The 17721-nt window shown below is 38.6% G+C and overlaps 3 protein-coding genes across 8 annotated transcripts; 2 read left to right on the top strand and 1 right to left on the bottom strand.

Moving 5' to 3' along the window:
* The first annotated feature begins 305 nt into the window (after positions 1-305).
* LOC137986606 (uncharacterized) lies at positions 306-4328 on the top strand. Of its 6 annotated transcripts, none has more exons than XM_068833574.1 (3): positions 2050-2614; positions 3149-3274; positions 3402-4328. In XM_068833574.1, the coding sequence occupies exon 3, from the start codon at positions 3404-3406 to the stop codon at positions 4325-4327; it is 924 nt and encodes a 307-aa protein (XP_068689675.1). In that variant the 5' UTR covers positions 2050-2614; positions 3149-3274; positions 3402-3403; the 3' UTR covers position 4328. The 6 variants fall into 6 exon arrangements, with proteins under 6 accessions (XP_068689676.1, XP_068689673.1, XP_068689675.1 ...); XM_068833573.1 differs by having other exon boundaries at positions 2051-2614; positions 3149-3242; XM_068833576.1 differs by lacking the exon at positions 2050-2614 and adding an exon at positions 2622-2696 and having other exon boundaries at positions 3149-3242.
* A 1667-nt stretch (positions 4329-5995) lies between these two features.
* On the bottom strand, positions 5996-9157 carry LOC137986607 (calcium-activated potassium channel subunit beta-4-like). Its single transcript, XM_068833577.1, has 3 exons — positions 8996-9157; positions 8012-8698; positions 5996-6292 (listed from the first exon to the last, which is right to left on the bottom strand). The coding sequence occupies exons 2-3, from the start codon at positions 8327-8329 to the stop codon at positions 5996-5998; spliced, it is 615 nt and encodes a 204-aa protein (XP_068689678.1). The 5' UTR covers positions 8330-8698; positions 8996-9157.
* A 1161-nt stretch (positions 9158-10318) lies between these two features.
* On the top strand, positions 10319-17533 carry LOC137986623 (2-oxoadipate dehydrogenase complex component E1-like; the record flags this gene model as incomplete). The annotated part of the gene is made up of 9 exons (XM_068833597.1): positions 10319-10536; positions 11938-12073; positions 12764-12837; positions 14113-14219; positions 14488-14595; positions 14714-14825; positions 15269-15366; positions 15667-15695; positions 17465-17533. Coding segments are annotated over exons 1-9 (860 nt in total), but the record flags the coding sequence as incomplete, so codon positions are not given.
* Between the last annotated feature and the right edge of the window lie 188 nt (positions 17534-17721).

Raw genomic sequence — 17721 nt, 5'->3', positions numbered from 1 at the left:
GAAAAGTCATCTAAGGGATGCAAGCGTAGTTAAGCCGAGTAAAGTTTTATTAATCCTTTCTTGGAACGTAGTTACAACGTCATGAGGCATTGTCATTCGTAGAGGAATTAAGAAAACAATAGTGAGCTATGGCTGACTAGGTGGTTGCCGGGGCGAATTTAAGGTTTCTTCCGTTGCCAAGATTCCAATTATTTATATACTTGTAATTCCTTGGTATACTAGCACTAGTACTTGAATACAAGGGGCAACTGTTTTCTTCAAGAAACTAACGGCGATACGTATGTTAAGGCTAGTGCAGGAACGTCGTAAAGTTTTTTTCTGTTAAGAGGTAGGTTAAAAAATTTGGAGGATTGCATTATTTTTACGGTTAACACTCATCTCACGGCCATACTTAAATGACGTTAGACATTACGTAACAATTACACGACCATATCCTACCTTAATACGACAAGCTTACCGCTGTAAAGAGATTGAAGCATGCAGGCAGAATTAGAGCTTATAAAGTTCAACAAGAAATATCGTTTCTGAGCTAAGCCGCGTTGATCTACAGTATTTAGGTCTAAAAACCACTTTGAAAACGGTTAGCTTTCAGTTGTTTTGCTGCAGGGTACCACTATGTCAGGACTATGTCAATACTCTAAAAAATTCAACTTTCCGGGTGCTTGTCTGGTTAGTCTAGTGGACATCCGGATCCGTAACGAGGAGCCATCGATCCGCGTTCGACTCTCTGCCTCGTCTCTTCTAAACTTTCTCTGTATGATGTTTAAAATGTTTGTTTCTTTGAAGTAGAATGTACGTTGTGTAAGTTGAATAATAAGGAAATGTCAGTTTGAGGGATGGCCACGGTGTGTTGACCTATTCTTACATGAGTAACTTCAAGAGACTATGATAGTCTCTTGGTAACTTCTATTCTAAAAATAGACTAAAAAAAATAGACTGTGCTGAGGAGTCCACCAATGCCATAACGACACTCTTATCTTATAGACGGTATTCGTATTCTCAGTATTGGACTAGAACTACAGCAGCTTGCAATGGAGGCTAACGCGGGGGAATCTTTTCAAATGCAAATACTCTTTAATTCTCTCTTTAATATATTCCCCCGCATTAGCCTCCATTGCAAGCTAGTCCCAGTCCAATACCGACAATACGAATATGGTCTATTCACTCTTGTGGAAATATACGTTGATCTAGCCAATCAAAAATTCTCTATCTGCTGCTTCTTGTCACTTTCTAGCAAGTGCCCTTCGATGATTCATTAGATGTTGTGTTTACGAGTGATCCTTGTCGTGTCTCTTCCGTTTATTCTCCACGCAAGCCGACGAATAACCCGGGGGGGTACTCCCTTATAAGGCCTTAATGGGGACGTGCGGCCAGCCAGGGTATGTTTTTCGGGAGTTTTGTCTTGAAAAGGGTATCGAATTCATCACTTTTGTCTTAATCAGGGTAACGATTTATCAATTTTTGTCTTAAACTGGGTTAAATGTCTTAAACAGGGTATCAAACATCGGAATTCTGTCTTAAAATGGGTAGGAAAATTAGCGATATTTGTCTTAAACAGGGTCAGGGTATGAGGGGCCGCGCCGTACCTCCCCACCCAGGGATATGTCGAGTACCCCCCCCCCCCTCGGGACGAATAATAAGTTCCAGAGGATGGTCCTTGTACACCATTTTTTAAAAAGGAATATTCTTGTGTTCCAAGATTCTGAAATTACGAACTAGGCTCTCTGCTTTTGATCCCCGGCTTAACTTGAAAATCTTCCCTTGAGTGAGGTGTTTGATCATGAGCCTCACTCTCCAGAAAGTTCGAAATAGTGCGAGCATTCAATCAAACTGAAACCGCGACTAAAAGATAAAGCATTTCTAAGCGATCTTAGTGTTGCAAAAAGCACCTTTTTTCGTTCGCGATACGAAATCCGAAGTATATCTTTGCTATCATTACCAACCATAGGCTACTGGTGCTAATTCTTAATAATAAAAATAATAATATAAGTACTTCACCTGCGCGATTAAATCACATTTATTTTTATCTCAGCGCTCGTTCTTGAGATTTTGTCGGTCCACATGATTTCAAATAAGTAACACTAATATTTACAGAATTAACAACAAATGTCAGCTCTATCCTTGAAAAACTTTTACATGTAATGTCCTTTTTGCCTCTAATAAACCTTTCACGAAATCATGAAAAAATAATCGTGAAGGAGCCATTTGTAGATTGCAGTTTTCAAATAATATTTCCCCTGAAACCATAGTGAATTCGGCAAAACACGACTAATATATCTTGCTAATTGATCCGAGCTACTTGTGATTAAAATGAGCTGAGAATGATGTTGTGAAAATAAGACCTTAACATCATGCAAAGCTCACATACAACTGTTTACTTTGACATGTTTCCTTACTACATTCAACTCATGATTTAATATAACCTTTTGCTTTTTCAGTGATTAAGTTCGACTTACTTTTGATATAACGTCAAACTAACACGGGTGACAAGTTATAGTTATTCCGTCGTATCTTTTAAAATCTCGCTGCAGCCAGATTAATTTCAAGTAGTGATGTTGACTTGTTATATTAGCTTATCATCAAAGAGGCGTCTCCAAGATACCAACTATGTCAGGTAAGCATTTCTTATATAATTGATATTCGGCGAGCTCGATTTCTTTGGAACTCTGCAACAAATTATTACAAAATGAGAAAAGGTAAGACATTTTTTGCTTTTTTCCGTTCAAGCAAACGTCAAAATGATTCCTGATGATGTTAGGAGGTAAAATTTAAGACTCAATTCAATTCCAACGACATGTTTTGTACATGGACGTAACATAATCTCTTTCAAATCGCTTTTCGATGCAGCTAAATGAAATTGGATACGTGTCTAAATTTTTCGTTGGATGAAGGCAGGCAACTGAGAAGTGACTTCGAAGTTTTTCTGACATGATAGGAGCAATTGAAAGTCGAAATCTCCGACTTAGTCACCAAATCATCGTCGGCAAACTCTATTTGTAACGAAGACTAGTAAATCTTCACGTTCTCGCTTTGTATCAATATTTATGAGTAAGCTTATATTTTTTTTGTCCAGTTTTGCGTACAAACGGTGTTATATTTTTTCGTTTAGTCATCATTGAATTAAACCCTCACCTTCTGTATTTCTCAGAACGGAGTTTTTACAAGTGAATGATAAAAAGTGGCTCTTAGTCAGGTTCCTCTCATCATTCATAACAATGAGTGTGAAAAAGTCATTATACAAAGTAAGAAGTGTTAGTTGCTCTTCGCTTCAAACGTGAGAATCGCATGTTTTTTCCAGCTGGTGTTTTCTCTTATTTTTAATCAAATTTTCTGTCTGAGTTAAAAACGAGAATACAATCATGTGCTTTAAAGAGAAACCTTTTTTGTTTGTAAAAATTCAGGTATGATGCAGACCAGGGTTTCGTCTCGGTATAACACCACTGGACAAACCAATGAGTATAACAAGGACACTTCAGTGACGACTGACATGAAGCAAATGCAAAATCCTTTCCTAAATCTTCACCCTAAACTATACCACAGACAGAAAAACTCTTCCAAAATAGTAACAATAGGACACGACAGAGAGATGGAAAGGGGCTCGCAAACTACGTTGAGGTCATCAAAAATAACATCCAATGATAACGGGCATGTTCATAATGGAGAAAAGACAGTGGGAACAAACATTTGTCAAAATGATCAACTTAAAAAAGAAGAGAATTTAGACATCGACTTGATATTGAATAGAAAGGTCGCGTACCTGAACCAGAGAAACATTTCTCTAACTACGGACAGATCGGCATCCGGAGAAATGAAATTACTATTTCCGTTGATTTCAACGCCAATCAATTTCAGCAGAGAGAATCATGGGTTGCTCGATCCTAGTTTCAAGCATTCGCGTGAAAGTCGACAGGACACCTTTCCTCGAATACGGTGTGGAAGTTTTATTTCAATGGACTGCGAAGATAAGAAACAGAAGATAGAACGGCACAAAAGAAATCGGAGCAGTCAAAGGAGAACTTGTGGACCTTGTGTGTCACAGGACAAGTCATGGACGAGTGCAGAGAATTCCGAGTGCCTTCCTTGTGTAAATGACAGAGACAATAAAAATCTACACCTCCATGATCCAATGTATAAGACTGATTACCGAACTTGCAAATCAAATAATATGTCTTATATTATACGTCCGACGAAACTAGAAAACAAAGGAGACATCGGAGCACAGTCAAGAAATAAAAACAGAACCAACAGTGAATGGAACAGTCAAGAATACACCAATGACGATGTTATGGTTCTGAAGGCTAAACTTCATCGCTCTTCTTTTGTTTAACACCTTCGTTGTTTGAAATGTTGTTCGAATGGGTTTCAATTTGAGTATCCAAAGTTAATATATACCACACAAGTGAATAGTGCTCTTGAATAACTCGGAGGTGATTAGTCAAGTGCTATTCACTTAGGAGTAGCCGGCGCGCAAGATTTGAAATTTCCAACCATTTTTTACGAAAATAAAGTTTTTTCGGTTTGCTTTTGATCCAACTTGTGTGGTATATACTAAAACAATTATTCACGTCAGTGTCAATGAAAGTGGTGGATATTTACCTCCACTTTGGTGAATAATGGTTAATTACGTCGCAGCTGGCTTTATTGCGTTTAGTGATTGGCTTAAAAATTTCGCGCCACATTCTAAGCCAATCAAAAGCAAAACCAATCGTGACGTCTATGCGACTGGTTTGCGTTGTGATTGGCGGATTTGATTACCTGGGTCTGTTGTGGTTGGGCACAATAACAGCCCTTTTTCGAGTTGCGTTCTTTCCCTTTTAAAGCAAGACTTCCTGTGAAACCATTCATATGGAAATGATTTACGTAGTTTCTTTCAAATCAAACTCATTGCCATTTTAATGGTTTCGAAACGGAAACAAATGGACTATTACTAAGTTGTGGTTGCACGCCACTCTAGTGATTTCATTGGCATTCTACTTTCGATAGCAAACCACTGAACTTCGTACCTTGTTTTACAGAGTAATTTTCCACTTGGGAATATCAGGAAATATAATTTTTTTAAAATTCAAAATCTCTATTTAAAAATATTTCTTGAACTGAGATTCCTTAAAAACATTTCTCCTTTTTGGAGTTTCAAATGTATTATGTAGGAACCTGTATTTAGCCTGCGTAGGAAGTGTCTCCTTTGGAGCTCTTTAGAGGAACGCGATTTTTAATATTGACAGCAGCTCTTTTGCCCCCTCCTTATTTTTACCCTGACGAAAATATCGAAACTTTTCTTTTCTAGCTTTTGCTCTGAAACCCCAGGGAAAGGTTTTCCATGCAGGTTTCCATATTTTTTGCCTTGTCATTCCCTAAAGGAACTTATCAGTTTACAATAAAAAACAACTTTGATTAAATGAAGACGATATGTGCAATATTTAATAATAAACGTTACGTCGTCGCTGACAAATTAAATACCGAAAATTATCATATGTACAATCTTATAAACGAATTCTCTGTTTTTACATTGCATTGAGTTATCTTTTCTGATGCGAACATTTTCTTTTGTTTGGGTTAAAAAAAACATGGAATATTATCACGTGAGTGGTAATGGAGTGTTATAAATTGATGGCTGCCGATGATTCGATTCGAGCACTCTTTCCGTCAACTCAAGTGAAACTCGAAACTCTTTTCTTTTATCACAAGGTTGAGTAAAAGTTTGTGAACATTTGACATAACGTAAGGTCTCCGTTTTTCCATTAATTTGTATTTGTAAACCTTTGCAGTTCTTCAGTCCGTTCTATTTTATTCTTTGCGGTTGTAATCTCCATTGGAGACAGGTGGGAAGCTCCTCCGAAGAGAACGAAGTAGCCTGGCATAATTTTGACTTTTTTTGTCCCTTGTCTTCTTGAACAGTTTTAAATCGATATTCTTATCCATCATCCTGACCGACATCTTCAGACACGAGGGAACTACGGCTGGTCTTTATTTCATTTTAAATATTACGTTCAATCTTCTAAAGAGTCCGTAGCAATGTCGTGGAAGACTCTCCCGGTAAATACTCGTAGCTGTCTTTACTTCGTGAAAAAAAGTAACAAGTTGCCGTTGCTATGATAAAAATACCCAGCATCACTATGGCCAGCGGCCATACAACATGGCGTACGAGAACCTTTTTGTAGCTGTCTTCGGAAGCCTTTAGTCGAACGACTTGATGCGTGTCTTTTGGATTGTAATAACAATGAAGAGTTGATCCAATCGGGAGATCGGGCCTGACCTCAAGTTTGTCTTTACAATCGTCGGGTTCAAATGAACACTAGAAGAAATAGGCAAGAAAGTGATTAGAAAAAAATGCTTAACGTACAAATGCATATATTCAGTTTTATAGGGCGGCCAACAAAAAAGCGTTTGCTATTTCGCTCCGGCGATAAACAAGTGAAAGAGAAAACGCAAAAGAGGAACAGACTGGATTCTCTTTGGGGGAGCCTTATTCCTCTGGTCTTTCATCTCCCCACCCCACAGGAAGTGGGGGATTTTCGAATCACTTGCAATATGAGAATTTCCTTTATTATATTATTCCAAATGGTCTGGATAGCACAAGTGTTACTAATATTTTAAAAAAGACAACCACACTTTTGAAACATCGAAACATGTTCCGAAAATTCAAAAGTGTGGTTGTCTTTTTTAAAATATTATATTATTGTCTTTTAAGTGGGTATGACAGGAATGTCTGTCTGTCGCAATGAATTCATTACGAGAAGGGAAAAATGCACAAGGAATCACACTTTGCTTGACATTTTCAATAGTTTCTCTCTTTTCTTGAATTGATACTCGTGTTCGGTCAAACGTTGATTGTTTGAAACCACGATTTGCGAGAAGAAACCCTCATTTTAGTCCTACGGTGTCTTACCAACCCTACCCCACCCCATGACAGACCACAGGAACGAGGTTAAGAAACAAAGGCTTTTGTAAGCATCAGAGCGAAGTTGTTTAGGGCGCCATCTAATCTTTGATAATCTCACGCGGTATGAAGCGCATTGTATGGGGTGTAAAAGGTCAAATTCTTCTGAAAGGATGCCAGAGCTCGGTGCTTTCATGAATATCTTGGTCGCTAAAAAGAACGCACAGCAAATTCCCTTTTGTTATTTTATGTTGCATAGTTTAGTATCGCATTTGCTTTAGCCTTTATAGATGAATATGTAATTTTTGGACAACACGAGCTGGCAGAGCGTGGCATGGGAGGGGTGGGGAAACGTTTTCTGGGGTGAGTCAGGGAAAGTCTGTGCCACTCCTTTTTCGGCTTCCCAACGACAAGTGCAACTTTAAGTTCTCCTTGTTAAGATGTTTTTGATTATCAGATCAAACCACTTTAAAAAATCAGCGCTTTTGGATGATTGCCCACACAGTTGATTCCTTTAAATAACCTTCCCTCTTCGCCCCAGCTCCCAGATCGGTAATTTGTTGAAACGGAAGCTTCGCCTACCTGAATCACTCTTCAAACAAAACAATCTTGACATTTTGTCATTTGATAGGCACGTTTTTAAAACAGCTTGAAATCATAAACAATGAGCCAAATGTTGACTCAACAAAGATGACTATTTTTGGCAGAGGTCAAATGGAACAAAATATTTGGCTAAAAGCGCATTTGAAAATCATCATGCAAGGATATTGCGGAGCGAGTTTGCAACGCTTAAGTAACTGTAAATCAAGAAATGAATTAAGGAGAAGTGGTTGCAAAATACTGCGCGGTATCTCTTTATAAGTTCACAAAGAAGTGACGGAATCTGAGAAATGGGAGATGAAATATAAGGAAGGTGGTAAATGAAACCTCAGATCCCTCTACAGGCGTTGTCTCGTGCAACAACCCGTATTCCCCGATTTACCAATATTATGTTTTATTTCCATTTATTCCTCATTGTACCATATATAACAAGCATTACACTTATGTACAGAGCACCAGCTTAGCTTAGACATTTAATCAGCTGAAAATGTGAAGATATTTCAACATAATTTGCATAATTGCATGAGACGTTACCTTTTCATGGAGGCTGTGAAAATCTTTGCGCAACAAATGCGGTCGAGCGTCCTCGAAAAGCCCAGTCCTTTTTGTTTCGTTTCCACACAACACATAAATTCTCAAACACGGATAACTGGTATCATCGTGTTTGTTATGTGAGCATTTAACTTTCATCTCCATATCGCCAGAAGTTATTGTACAGTTTATTGCTTTCAAGCTTTGCTCCGCAAGAGCAGGGAATACGAAGTGAAGCGTTACAGCTACAAAGCACGCAACACCGACAAGAAATATTCCGACACCAAGCAATGCCGTTACTTGAAATTTTGAGCAAGGCATTTTCGAAACTATTCAGCTTTTCGTCAGACGGATAAATTCAGAACCCACTACCCAAGTTAACGAATCGAATTATGGGTCTTTCACGAAGGCAGCGAAGGGGGGAAAAGAGCACTTACGTGACGTTCCCTGATTTATACTACATAGCAACATAACCGGTTTTTCAAGTTTTGGAAAGGGATTGTCGATGACGTCAATGAGATTTCGCTTTCTGAGAGCACGTACGCATATCTAAAACATTTGTTATGTAATAAAATATAAATATCTCAACTTTCCGTGCAGGCGTGTCTTTGTTGAACACCCAAGAAACCTGCAATCCTGATGTCTAGCTCTCCTCTGTTCTCTGCCAGCCATTTTTGCAAGAAATTTACCCTTTGAACGAAATAAATGTTAACATTTGAAATGCGGGTTATAGATGAAAGGGATACGTGATACTTGTACTTATCTGGACAATTTTAGCAATTGTGTAAAGACATCTGAAAAAATTCAGATGCGTAGCCCCCCATATGAGACGTGCTCTCAACTGATCATGAGTCAGGTTTCACAGCTCAGCAACGGCGCGTCGCAGATGTCATGGGTTCGAATCCCGTTAGAACCACCTGAATTTTTGAGATGTCTATAAGAGCCAATTGCTCAAATTGTCCAGATAAGTTGGAGGATTACTCTTACCTTCCAACTTTACCCTTTGTTTCCACAAAAGTTGTTAAATTATCATCGTTTTGCAATAAGCGCATAATAGTTTTAGAACTTGCTTTGTTGGGCCGAAGAAGTTTGAATGTTTAGGCGCAACAACCATTTAAATCCTTGATAAACGAGAAAGAGTGTTTCTTCGTAAGCATGTCCTTCTAACAATAGCGATACTCATCGTTAAGTCACCCATTGTCATTATAACTGTGCCAACCCAGAGATCTATTGGCTGTCGAAACAAAGGTTCCTTTGTTCTGTGGATATCAATAGAATTTTTTTTATCACAGTGAGTATCGCTATTGCTACACTTCTAACTGAAGCAAGCAAATTAAGCAATACATAACCGCTGGAGGTCTTTTACACGACAGACACGATAATGTCAGTTTGATTTTTGATTTTGATTGTTGTAGCTCGCTTCACGGTCATATTCGAAGACGAATTTCAATCTTGTTTTTAAAAATGAGAGCCGTCTGAGTCAGGAGGAAAGGAGAATGCCGAACCTTTGGTCTTCTGACATGGGGGTAAGAGGGGTTGAACGAAGTTGTGTTGTGTTCAAAATGTCTGACAGTGCCTCTGAATCACAGGACGGACGGACAGACGATGTTGAAATGTTGCCGACCAATTTCGAAATTTTCGCTTGGCGTAGCCCACACTTTTCGAAGCGTGTCAAAAATTAAATCATCGAGTCACGGAAACATCGACTGAAAGATCTGCAACCAGACAAAAAAAAGAGTGTTATGCTTTCGTTTTTTTTTTTCGGTTCACTGGGAGGTTTGACAATAAATCTTTGAGAGGAAGATTTAATTCCCTAAAACTTTCGAGCACTTTCATCTTCAAATCCGAGCAGATCAAATTCTTCAAGCTAACAAAAACAAGGAAGTTTTATACAACATGTGACGTGACAAGATTACCAAATTCAAGGAACTTTTTAAGTGGGAAGGGCAGGGGTGGATTAGGGGGCGTGTTCGTAGCGTAGGAGAACGAGTTCTCTTGGTCAGCGTCAAGTCCCTTTGATAGTAACTATTACAAGTAAATCGACGTAAATATTGATTTTCAGCGACCCTTCGCAGTTTTATCGTGATTCTATTTAATATGTGTGAGCCTTTTCAACAGGTACCAGACAGAATTTCAATTTCAACTACTTATTGGGGGCGTAGGGACACATGCCTTTTTTAAGATTTTACACAACTTCAGCTGAATAATACACTGGGCGTTTTAGCATGGCTGCCATGTCAGTAACGGTGCTAATTTAACTTTGATATAAGGGGAAACGATTGCTTTGTAATTAATGTCAAGTAGTTTGTTTTCTCTGTCTTTCAATCTGCAGAATCAGAGCCTTTTTTTAATTGCAAAGAAAATGTGTTTATAGTAGATTTCTCAGCCATCGGCAGTGATCATGTGGAGGACTGCATCAACACTGAGAGGTTTATGTGAAGTTGTTCGTAATGTGGTCCTTCGTCGACTATATCACGCCCGAAGTGGGTGCTTTGGTTACAGACCCATTCCACAGGAAACTCTAGAAAGTAAGTTACTCAGTTGAAGACTGACCCGGACATATACAGCCACAGCTCCATTGCCATGAGCCTGGCACAGACGGGTCAAAAACACAGGTGGCATAATTTCCACAAGTCAAGATGAACAACTAATCCAAGGCAAAAGTTTCCCCTACACCTGACACAACATTTTTGTACGGTGATTAGGGCTAGAAGACACTTTAAGTGTTGTTTATAAATATATATCTATAGCACATTGACATGTACACTGACCTGTGACCCGGGGGGGGGGGGGGGGGGGGGCAGAATACTTTCTATGAATGGACTAATGGGGATGTTCCGCTGGATGGGGTCGCATCTTCACAACTGGATTGTCTATTTATGGCATTGTATTTTCAACAAAGTTCGCAACAGAGCTACTAGAATGGGGTTGCAAATTGTCAGGGTTTTGGGGGTAAGAAAATTTTGGCTAGATTTGCGGTAAAAAAAAGTTGTTACAGAAAGAACTGTAGTGCTGTTGATGTAATATTTACTAGTCATATTACATTCCATTTTGAAATTACAATTAAAAGGCTTTATGTAAGGTTAATGAATAAACAGAAAGTGACTAAGTTGGGGTGGCTAAAATTACATTTACCCAGAAGTGACTAAGATGGGGTCTACAATAATTGGCCATAAAATAGACTATAAAGGGGTAGGGGTTCTGAGAGGCCAGCGGCACATACCCAGCAAAAATTGACCCGAGTAACCCCCCCCCCCCCCCCCCCCCCCTTCCCTCCAGGGACTGCGCTTGTCTGAATTTTAAAAGGTCTTGTGTTGGTGCTTTGTCAATGTTTCACGTTGCTGTCGGAATTAAAGGAAATTTAAAGAAAGGATTTTGTTTGTCGCGGTTTCACCTTACATGTTGTCGCTAATTTTTAGGCCATGTTGCTTGTCAAAATTTACCTTGGCAGACTCTCTACCAACATAACTCCACATCACATCATACGTCCCCAGAGATGCCAACCTCTGGAATTGACCATTCTTCCCAGAATGGAATTAGGCCCTTCAGTGTTGACCACCACCCTTAAAACTACAAGCAGTTGCAAAAAGGTTGAGACACTGAATCGAAAATTCCAGTTAAAAAGAAAAGGTACAACACCCCTCCCTCCCCTCCCCCTTTTTCCAATGTGTATACACTTTACTTTGAATGCCAAGTGGAGATGGAAGCAACTTTGCTTGGGGGAAGGGGCGTAGGGCATGTGCTGACAAGAATGACAGTGAGTGTCTCAACTCTTTTTGCAATTGTTTGTAGAAAAAGGAGTTTAATGAAAATCAAATGGTGACATACACTGACATACTATAAAGTCCGAAGTGACAAGAAAAGAATTGTGGCCTATGTAAATCCCTCTATTAATAAAACACCTTCAAATTTCAAACTTTGTATTTAAGGTGCCTTTATTGTAGGTAGCAACAAGGAAGCAATTGAGAACAGAATCAAGAATGCAGATATTTTAAGACTGGTGACAGCTTATAGAGAACAAGGACACAAAAATGCTGATATAGACCCCCTTAACTCATTCGAAAGGTAAAATAAAATATTTTCAGTCAAGGGGTTGAGATGCTCATCCCAGGAGGGCAAGAGGGCAGTCAACTAAATCCTGAGACCTCTGAAAATGCTAAGAGATTTTAGAGTCTGACAGTTTCATTTATATACCATAGTGCCTTCAAGATTTTGGAGTCCCAACTCTAGAATATTAGTGTGTATAGAGCAAATGCATAAATGGCGGCCGAAAAAAAATTCTTTTGTTTAATATGTGCTAATTAGACTCACTAGTGTTGTTTGCATGTACATGTACAAAAATAATACAAAAGAAATGTTGCTTGAGAGCGAGGCTAGTTAGTCTAATTAGCACATAAACAAAAGAATATTTTTTTGGCCTCCATTGATGCATTCGGTCTATTGATGACAGTTTTTATAGTGAATGCTATGTTCCTGACCCATGCTTGGAAGTATGCATGAGTGTTGGAAGTGTTTCACACTGTAATACCTGTATTTTAAGGTCTGTGATACAGTTGGGTTCAAATAACAAGTTGCTGTACACATAGGTCAAGTGGCTGTCAAAACCACTAACAAGAGAACTGTTCATGACTTCCTCAGTTTTACATCACCTTTGGGTTTCTGTTCTTGGAGGTCCTGTTGTTCTCAATACACGTAGAGGGGTTCTGATCATAATTCCTGTTAAAAGCAGCCATTAGGGTTCTTTCTTTATTTCAGGGATGCCAAAGACCTTTCTTTGCACAGGTTTGGTTTGGATAATGTTGACCTTAACAAGAGATTCAAGCTGTCAGGTATGATGGCAATGCATCCATCAGTGTAATATAGAGAGTTCAAGCTAAGATGGGAGTGAGATTCAGCTTCTTTTTTTGGTGGGGAGGGGGGAGGGAGGAGGGTTTGTAATAGTCTTCTTTGGTGAAGGGGTTCTTGGGAACAACCCTAAACTGGACTGGTCCTGAACAGGACTTTCTCATCAGTGATAGGGAGCTCTATGTGACTGGGGTACCTCACCGATCTTCAACAGTAACTGGAGAAACATGGAATAAGGACAAGGCCATTTTTCACTAATTTACTGGACACAAATAAGGGAACTTTTGAGGCATGACAAAAATAGGCACGCATTGCGTATATGTGGTAGTGCAGTAACATGACACGGTGCTTTATTCCATAACTGTCAACTGAGCTGTGTTTTGTTTTCCAGGAGATTCGAGTTGTGCTTGCGTAATATGTAGCTCTAATAGTGCACAATATTGCTGTGGTATCGTAAATCATTATAGTGCTATGGTAGATGTCTTACACTATAGGTAAATAGCCCCTGAGAAGACATGTACATGTAGTTACTAGTACAAAATACAAACCCAGAAAGATTGAAGAAATAGAAGGGAATCAAGAAATATTAGCTTCGATACATCTGTGACAAAATGACAGGAAGACACCAGGTTTTTGTTTTTGTTAGTTTGTTAGTTTTTTCTGGAAAGTCAAAAATTCACTCTTCTAGACGAGGTTATTTATCACCAGGTAATTCTGTTGTTTTGGAAATAGAAGCTGCTTTGTCATCATCTGCGTCACAAATTCCTGCTGATTTTTTTTTTTAATTCTTTCACCAGACCTGTTTATTTTCACGATTCATGCACGTGCTGCGGGCCTATTTGCCACCACTCACTTACAATCACTCATTCACTCACTCACTCTTACAAACCCGGTGACATAGTGTGTAGTGCACTACCACAAAAAGAAGTAAAAGAAGAAATGTTTGTAATGTTATCTTTCAATATCGAGATGGTATCAGAGAAATTTGTTGCAATCATGGGAACTTTTATGAAAGGGCATAAAATAACAGGGAGATATTTCCATATTTGAGCAACACTGCCCCCCTTGAAGTCTGTTATTGCAACTCTCTGTGGTAGGATTATGGCACTGTTCTTGAGGGGAAGGGGGAGGGGGGGGGGGGGTGGAGGGGTATAAGTCTCTTTTTCAGGTACTAGCTGGCTTGCATTCCCAACTTACATGACTATTGTACTAATGTCAGACTCCACTCCAACAAAAAAATTTCTTTTCTATTATCTTAGGTTTGTTACGTTGTAACGGCCAGGAGAAAGCCTCTCTCAAAGACATTCTGGAGCATTTAGAAAAAGTTTACTGTGCCCAGCTATCGGTAGAAGTCCAGCAAATTCTGGTATGAGAAAATGGACCTACATGTAGATGTAATGAATCACTGGTACATGGCTTTGGAAGCATTGCTTCCCCTTAAGGAAAGTAGTGTTTTAAAATGAACGTTAACCTCAGGTTCTTGAGATTTGCCGGAACATTGACGTTTACTAGCCTGCGAACGAACTTATTTCCGGGGCTCGTTTCTCTCCCCCAAGAGAAACGACCGCTGGAAATACGTCTGCGTTCGCAGGCTAACGTCTACTGCATTGAATTTTTTTTTATTTGACAACTAGGAAGAATCTGAGAAACTTTGGCTTGCAGCACTGATTGAAGAAAGTGTCTACTGGCCACTAGAGGCAGACAGACAGATTCACCTGGCTAAGTTATTGTTAAGATCACAGGTAGAGAATTAGGTTAACCACATATTTTTTGAAATTGCGCATTGTCTTCACTCAATCATACCCATACACTTTCTGGTTTTAGTATTTGAATGTATGCTCTCATCATTTTTGTTAACAGGCATTTGACAACTTTCTTGGGAAAAAATTCCCAACTGTGAAGCGGTATGGTGCTGAAGGTGCAGAGAGCATGATGGCTTTTTTCGACGAACTCTTCCTGCAGTCCTCATACTGTTAGTACTGTATACTGTGTACAGTAATGTTGTATATTCATGAGCTTAGAATTCAAAGATATTCATTCTGACTTACAATTCCGAGTTAATTGGCAGAAATAGCCATGGGAAAAGTTCACTTACAAATCATGTTGATTTTGTGTTGGTGGAAAGAGGACAATCATGAAAGGACAAATTACAGTTGAATATTTTCATCAATTGAAAGAGTTTGACTTACATGTATGAGCTTCTGATCATTTATTTAGTTTGGATGATAAAGCTGTTGTTACAGTAGTTAACTGTAACTGAAAATTGTTTGAACCCTGAGCAATGTCAGATCTACATGTACCTTGACTAAATTTGATAATCCAGTTGAGCATACTCCTGGCAAGGGCTTTTAAGGATGTGGAAGGTAATTATCTTTAACCCTCATGTTGCTTGTGCATTTTCTTTTTGTTGTAAAGGTGAAATTCAAGAGTTAGTTTTAGGAATGCCACATAGAGGACGCCTAAATCTTCTGACTTCCCTCTTAAAATTTCCAGCAGCTCAGATGTTTAGCAAGGTGGGAACGACACTAAAGACTAAAAATGAATTTAATTTGTTTTTGTATGATTCAAAGCCATGTAGCAAAGCTGCCTTTTTGTTTCTTAAACAAACTCATTCAAAAAGACTATGAATTTGAAATGTAGCATTTTTTATTTGAAAGTTTTCTTTAAAGCAAGAGTAATCAAATTGAAAGGGGAATTTTAAAAGCTCCTTGTTTTTAACAAGCAAGTATAAATTTTGTTTACTTGTCATTGATTCTTGAATCTTTCAAAGTAATTATTATATTGAATCAATAATTTAATTGTGTTGCATCTAGATGAAAGGAAAGTCTGAACTTCCCACCAGGTGCAGAAGGCATTGGGAGATGTCCTGTCTCATTTGAGTAAGCTTAATGTTCTGCCTATGCCTTAGAAATGATCATTCAGCTCTTCTTCTAAGTTTAATCACATGAATTATCTCCCTCAGTGCGTTTCAATCAAGTGTCATAAAACCAAAAGTAATTACTTTGGCCAATCAAAAAGGCGAAGACAATCTAGTAGACCAATCAAAAATCTAGTAGACCAATCGAAACTCGAAGTAATTTACACGTAGCCGACACAAAGCGTGGGAAATGTGCACACTCAAGCCACGATTGGTTTTTGTTTTACTTTTTGATTGGTTGAAAAATTGCACGACAACTTTGAACCAATCACAGAGTGAAGTAATGCAAAACCAAAGCTAATTCGCTAATTACTTTCGACACTCAATTGACACTGCTATATCATAATTTTCATTCATTTTATTTCTTCAGCAATGACTATTTCCTCGTTCTCTCCTCAGCTCTTTCTTTTCCATACCCGTTATGTACATGTACATGTACATGTACATTTACATGTAACTAGCTCATATTACCAGGAAGAAAACTAATTAATCCAAGACCCCGTAGACACTATGCTGCATTAAAAGGGTCGATTAACCTCTTCATCCCTGAACTGTTCCCCCCCCACCATTGATGAGCTAAATTGTCTGGTGTTAAACAGGTAAAATCTCTAAGTTTCACTCTCATACATGTGTAAACTGAAAGGGTTAAGTTGGTCTATTCCTTCTGTAGGCCTACTTGGTTGACAATTTCCTTGCGGCTTAATTTCCATAATGGTAAATGCCATACCTTCCATAATGTACAGTATACTGCATCAGCTGTCACATAAGTTACAGTGCAATTCATTTTTGGCCCTTGAGCTTCTAATGTTTAGCCATTGGTAACTATCGGTATAATTAATAATAATACTAATAATACTAATAATAATAATAATAATAATAATAATAATAAACTGTGTTACCATGATAATTACACCAATAGTTAACCCTTGAGCTAATGTTTAGTCTGGTATTATTTTTAGTATTGTTCTGGTATCATTGACCAATAGTTATTATTCTTACTTTCTGCTTACAAGAAAAAGTGTCCTATCTCTTTCTCAATATTCTCTGAAGTTCATTATATGTTTTTTTGCTGTTTTTAGCCAGTTCTGTGAATCTTGACTTTGGCCACACTGCCTCTTCATGTTACCATGCGACCTAACCCATCCCATTTAGAGGCTGTCAATCCTGTTTCGGCTGGAAAGGCTAGGGGTCGACAATTAACGCTCAAGGATGGTTGCTATGGTGATAGCAGAGATGGTCTTATGGGTGACAAGGTTGGTCCCATTTGAACAAATCAGGGATGTTGTTGAGAAAGCAAAAACCAGAGGAGACACTGTATTTATCTACTTGAAGAGTTCATCTAGAAATTCACTTGAGTCTGCCATAAACAAAGTTCGCTCTAGACTGATAATTATAGCCTGTGTGGCAAGTATATTTCTGTTGTCATTGTTGATAAAGGAACGACACCCGGATTACATCTGTGACGAAGGCTGTCACACCTGTACATATAGAGTCCATTGCATGACTGGAAAAAAGATGGTAATCTTGTGATTGCGTTGTTTTTGCTTTTTTCCCCTGTATTTTAGTGACTGGCTGAAAAATTTGGCCCCACTTGAGAATAGGGAGCCCTTTGTCACTTGCCTACCCCCTATCCATGCACTTTGATTGAGTTAATTACTGTGCAGTACATGTAATTGCTTTGATTTTGATTGCAGTGTTTTGTACCTGTTGTTTTTAGGTACTGAGTTGTTATGGTTCATGGTGATGCTTCATTTTCTGCTCAGGTGAGAGCTACTAGTTGATCTTTGTGTAGATGAGAAGGTCCGAAAAAATCGATGCAAGATTAATAAGGTTGGTGTGAATGGTACCTCCAAAATCTTCAGTTGGCACTCGTAAACTTTTCGTGGGATCTTGAAATCTTAAATAACCTTTGTGAAGAGCCTCAAAGTCTCATTTATGTTGCATTTATTTC

This window comes from Montipora foliosa, unplaced genomic scaffold (assembly GCF_036669935.1).
Source record: "Montipora foliosa isolate CH-2021 unplaced genomic scaffold, ASM3666993v2 scaffold_249, whole genome shotgun sequence".
Classification (NCBI taxonomy): domain Eukaryota; kingdom Metazoa; phylum Cnidaria; class Anthozoa; order Scleractinia; family Acroporidae; genus Montipora; species Montipora foliosa.
This window is presented reverse-complemented; position numbering and strand designations above follow the sequence as displayed.

Bases quoted from the DNA above. Each gene is read 5' to 3' on its own strand.
- LOC137986607 (XM_068833577.1), bottom strand. From the start codon at position 8,329: ATGCCTTGCTCAAAATTTCAAGTAACGGCATTGCTTGGTGTCGGAATA. The intron at 6,293-8,011 runs GTAACGTCTCAT...TATTTCTTCTAG, and splicing joins TTCACAGCCTCCATGAAAAG to TGTTCATTTGAACCCGACGA.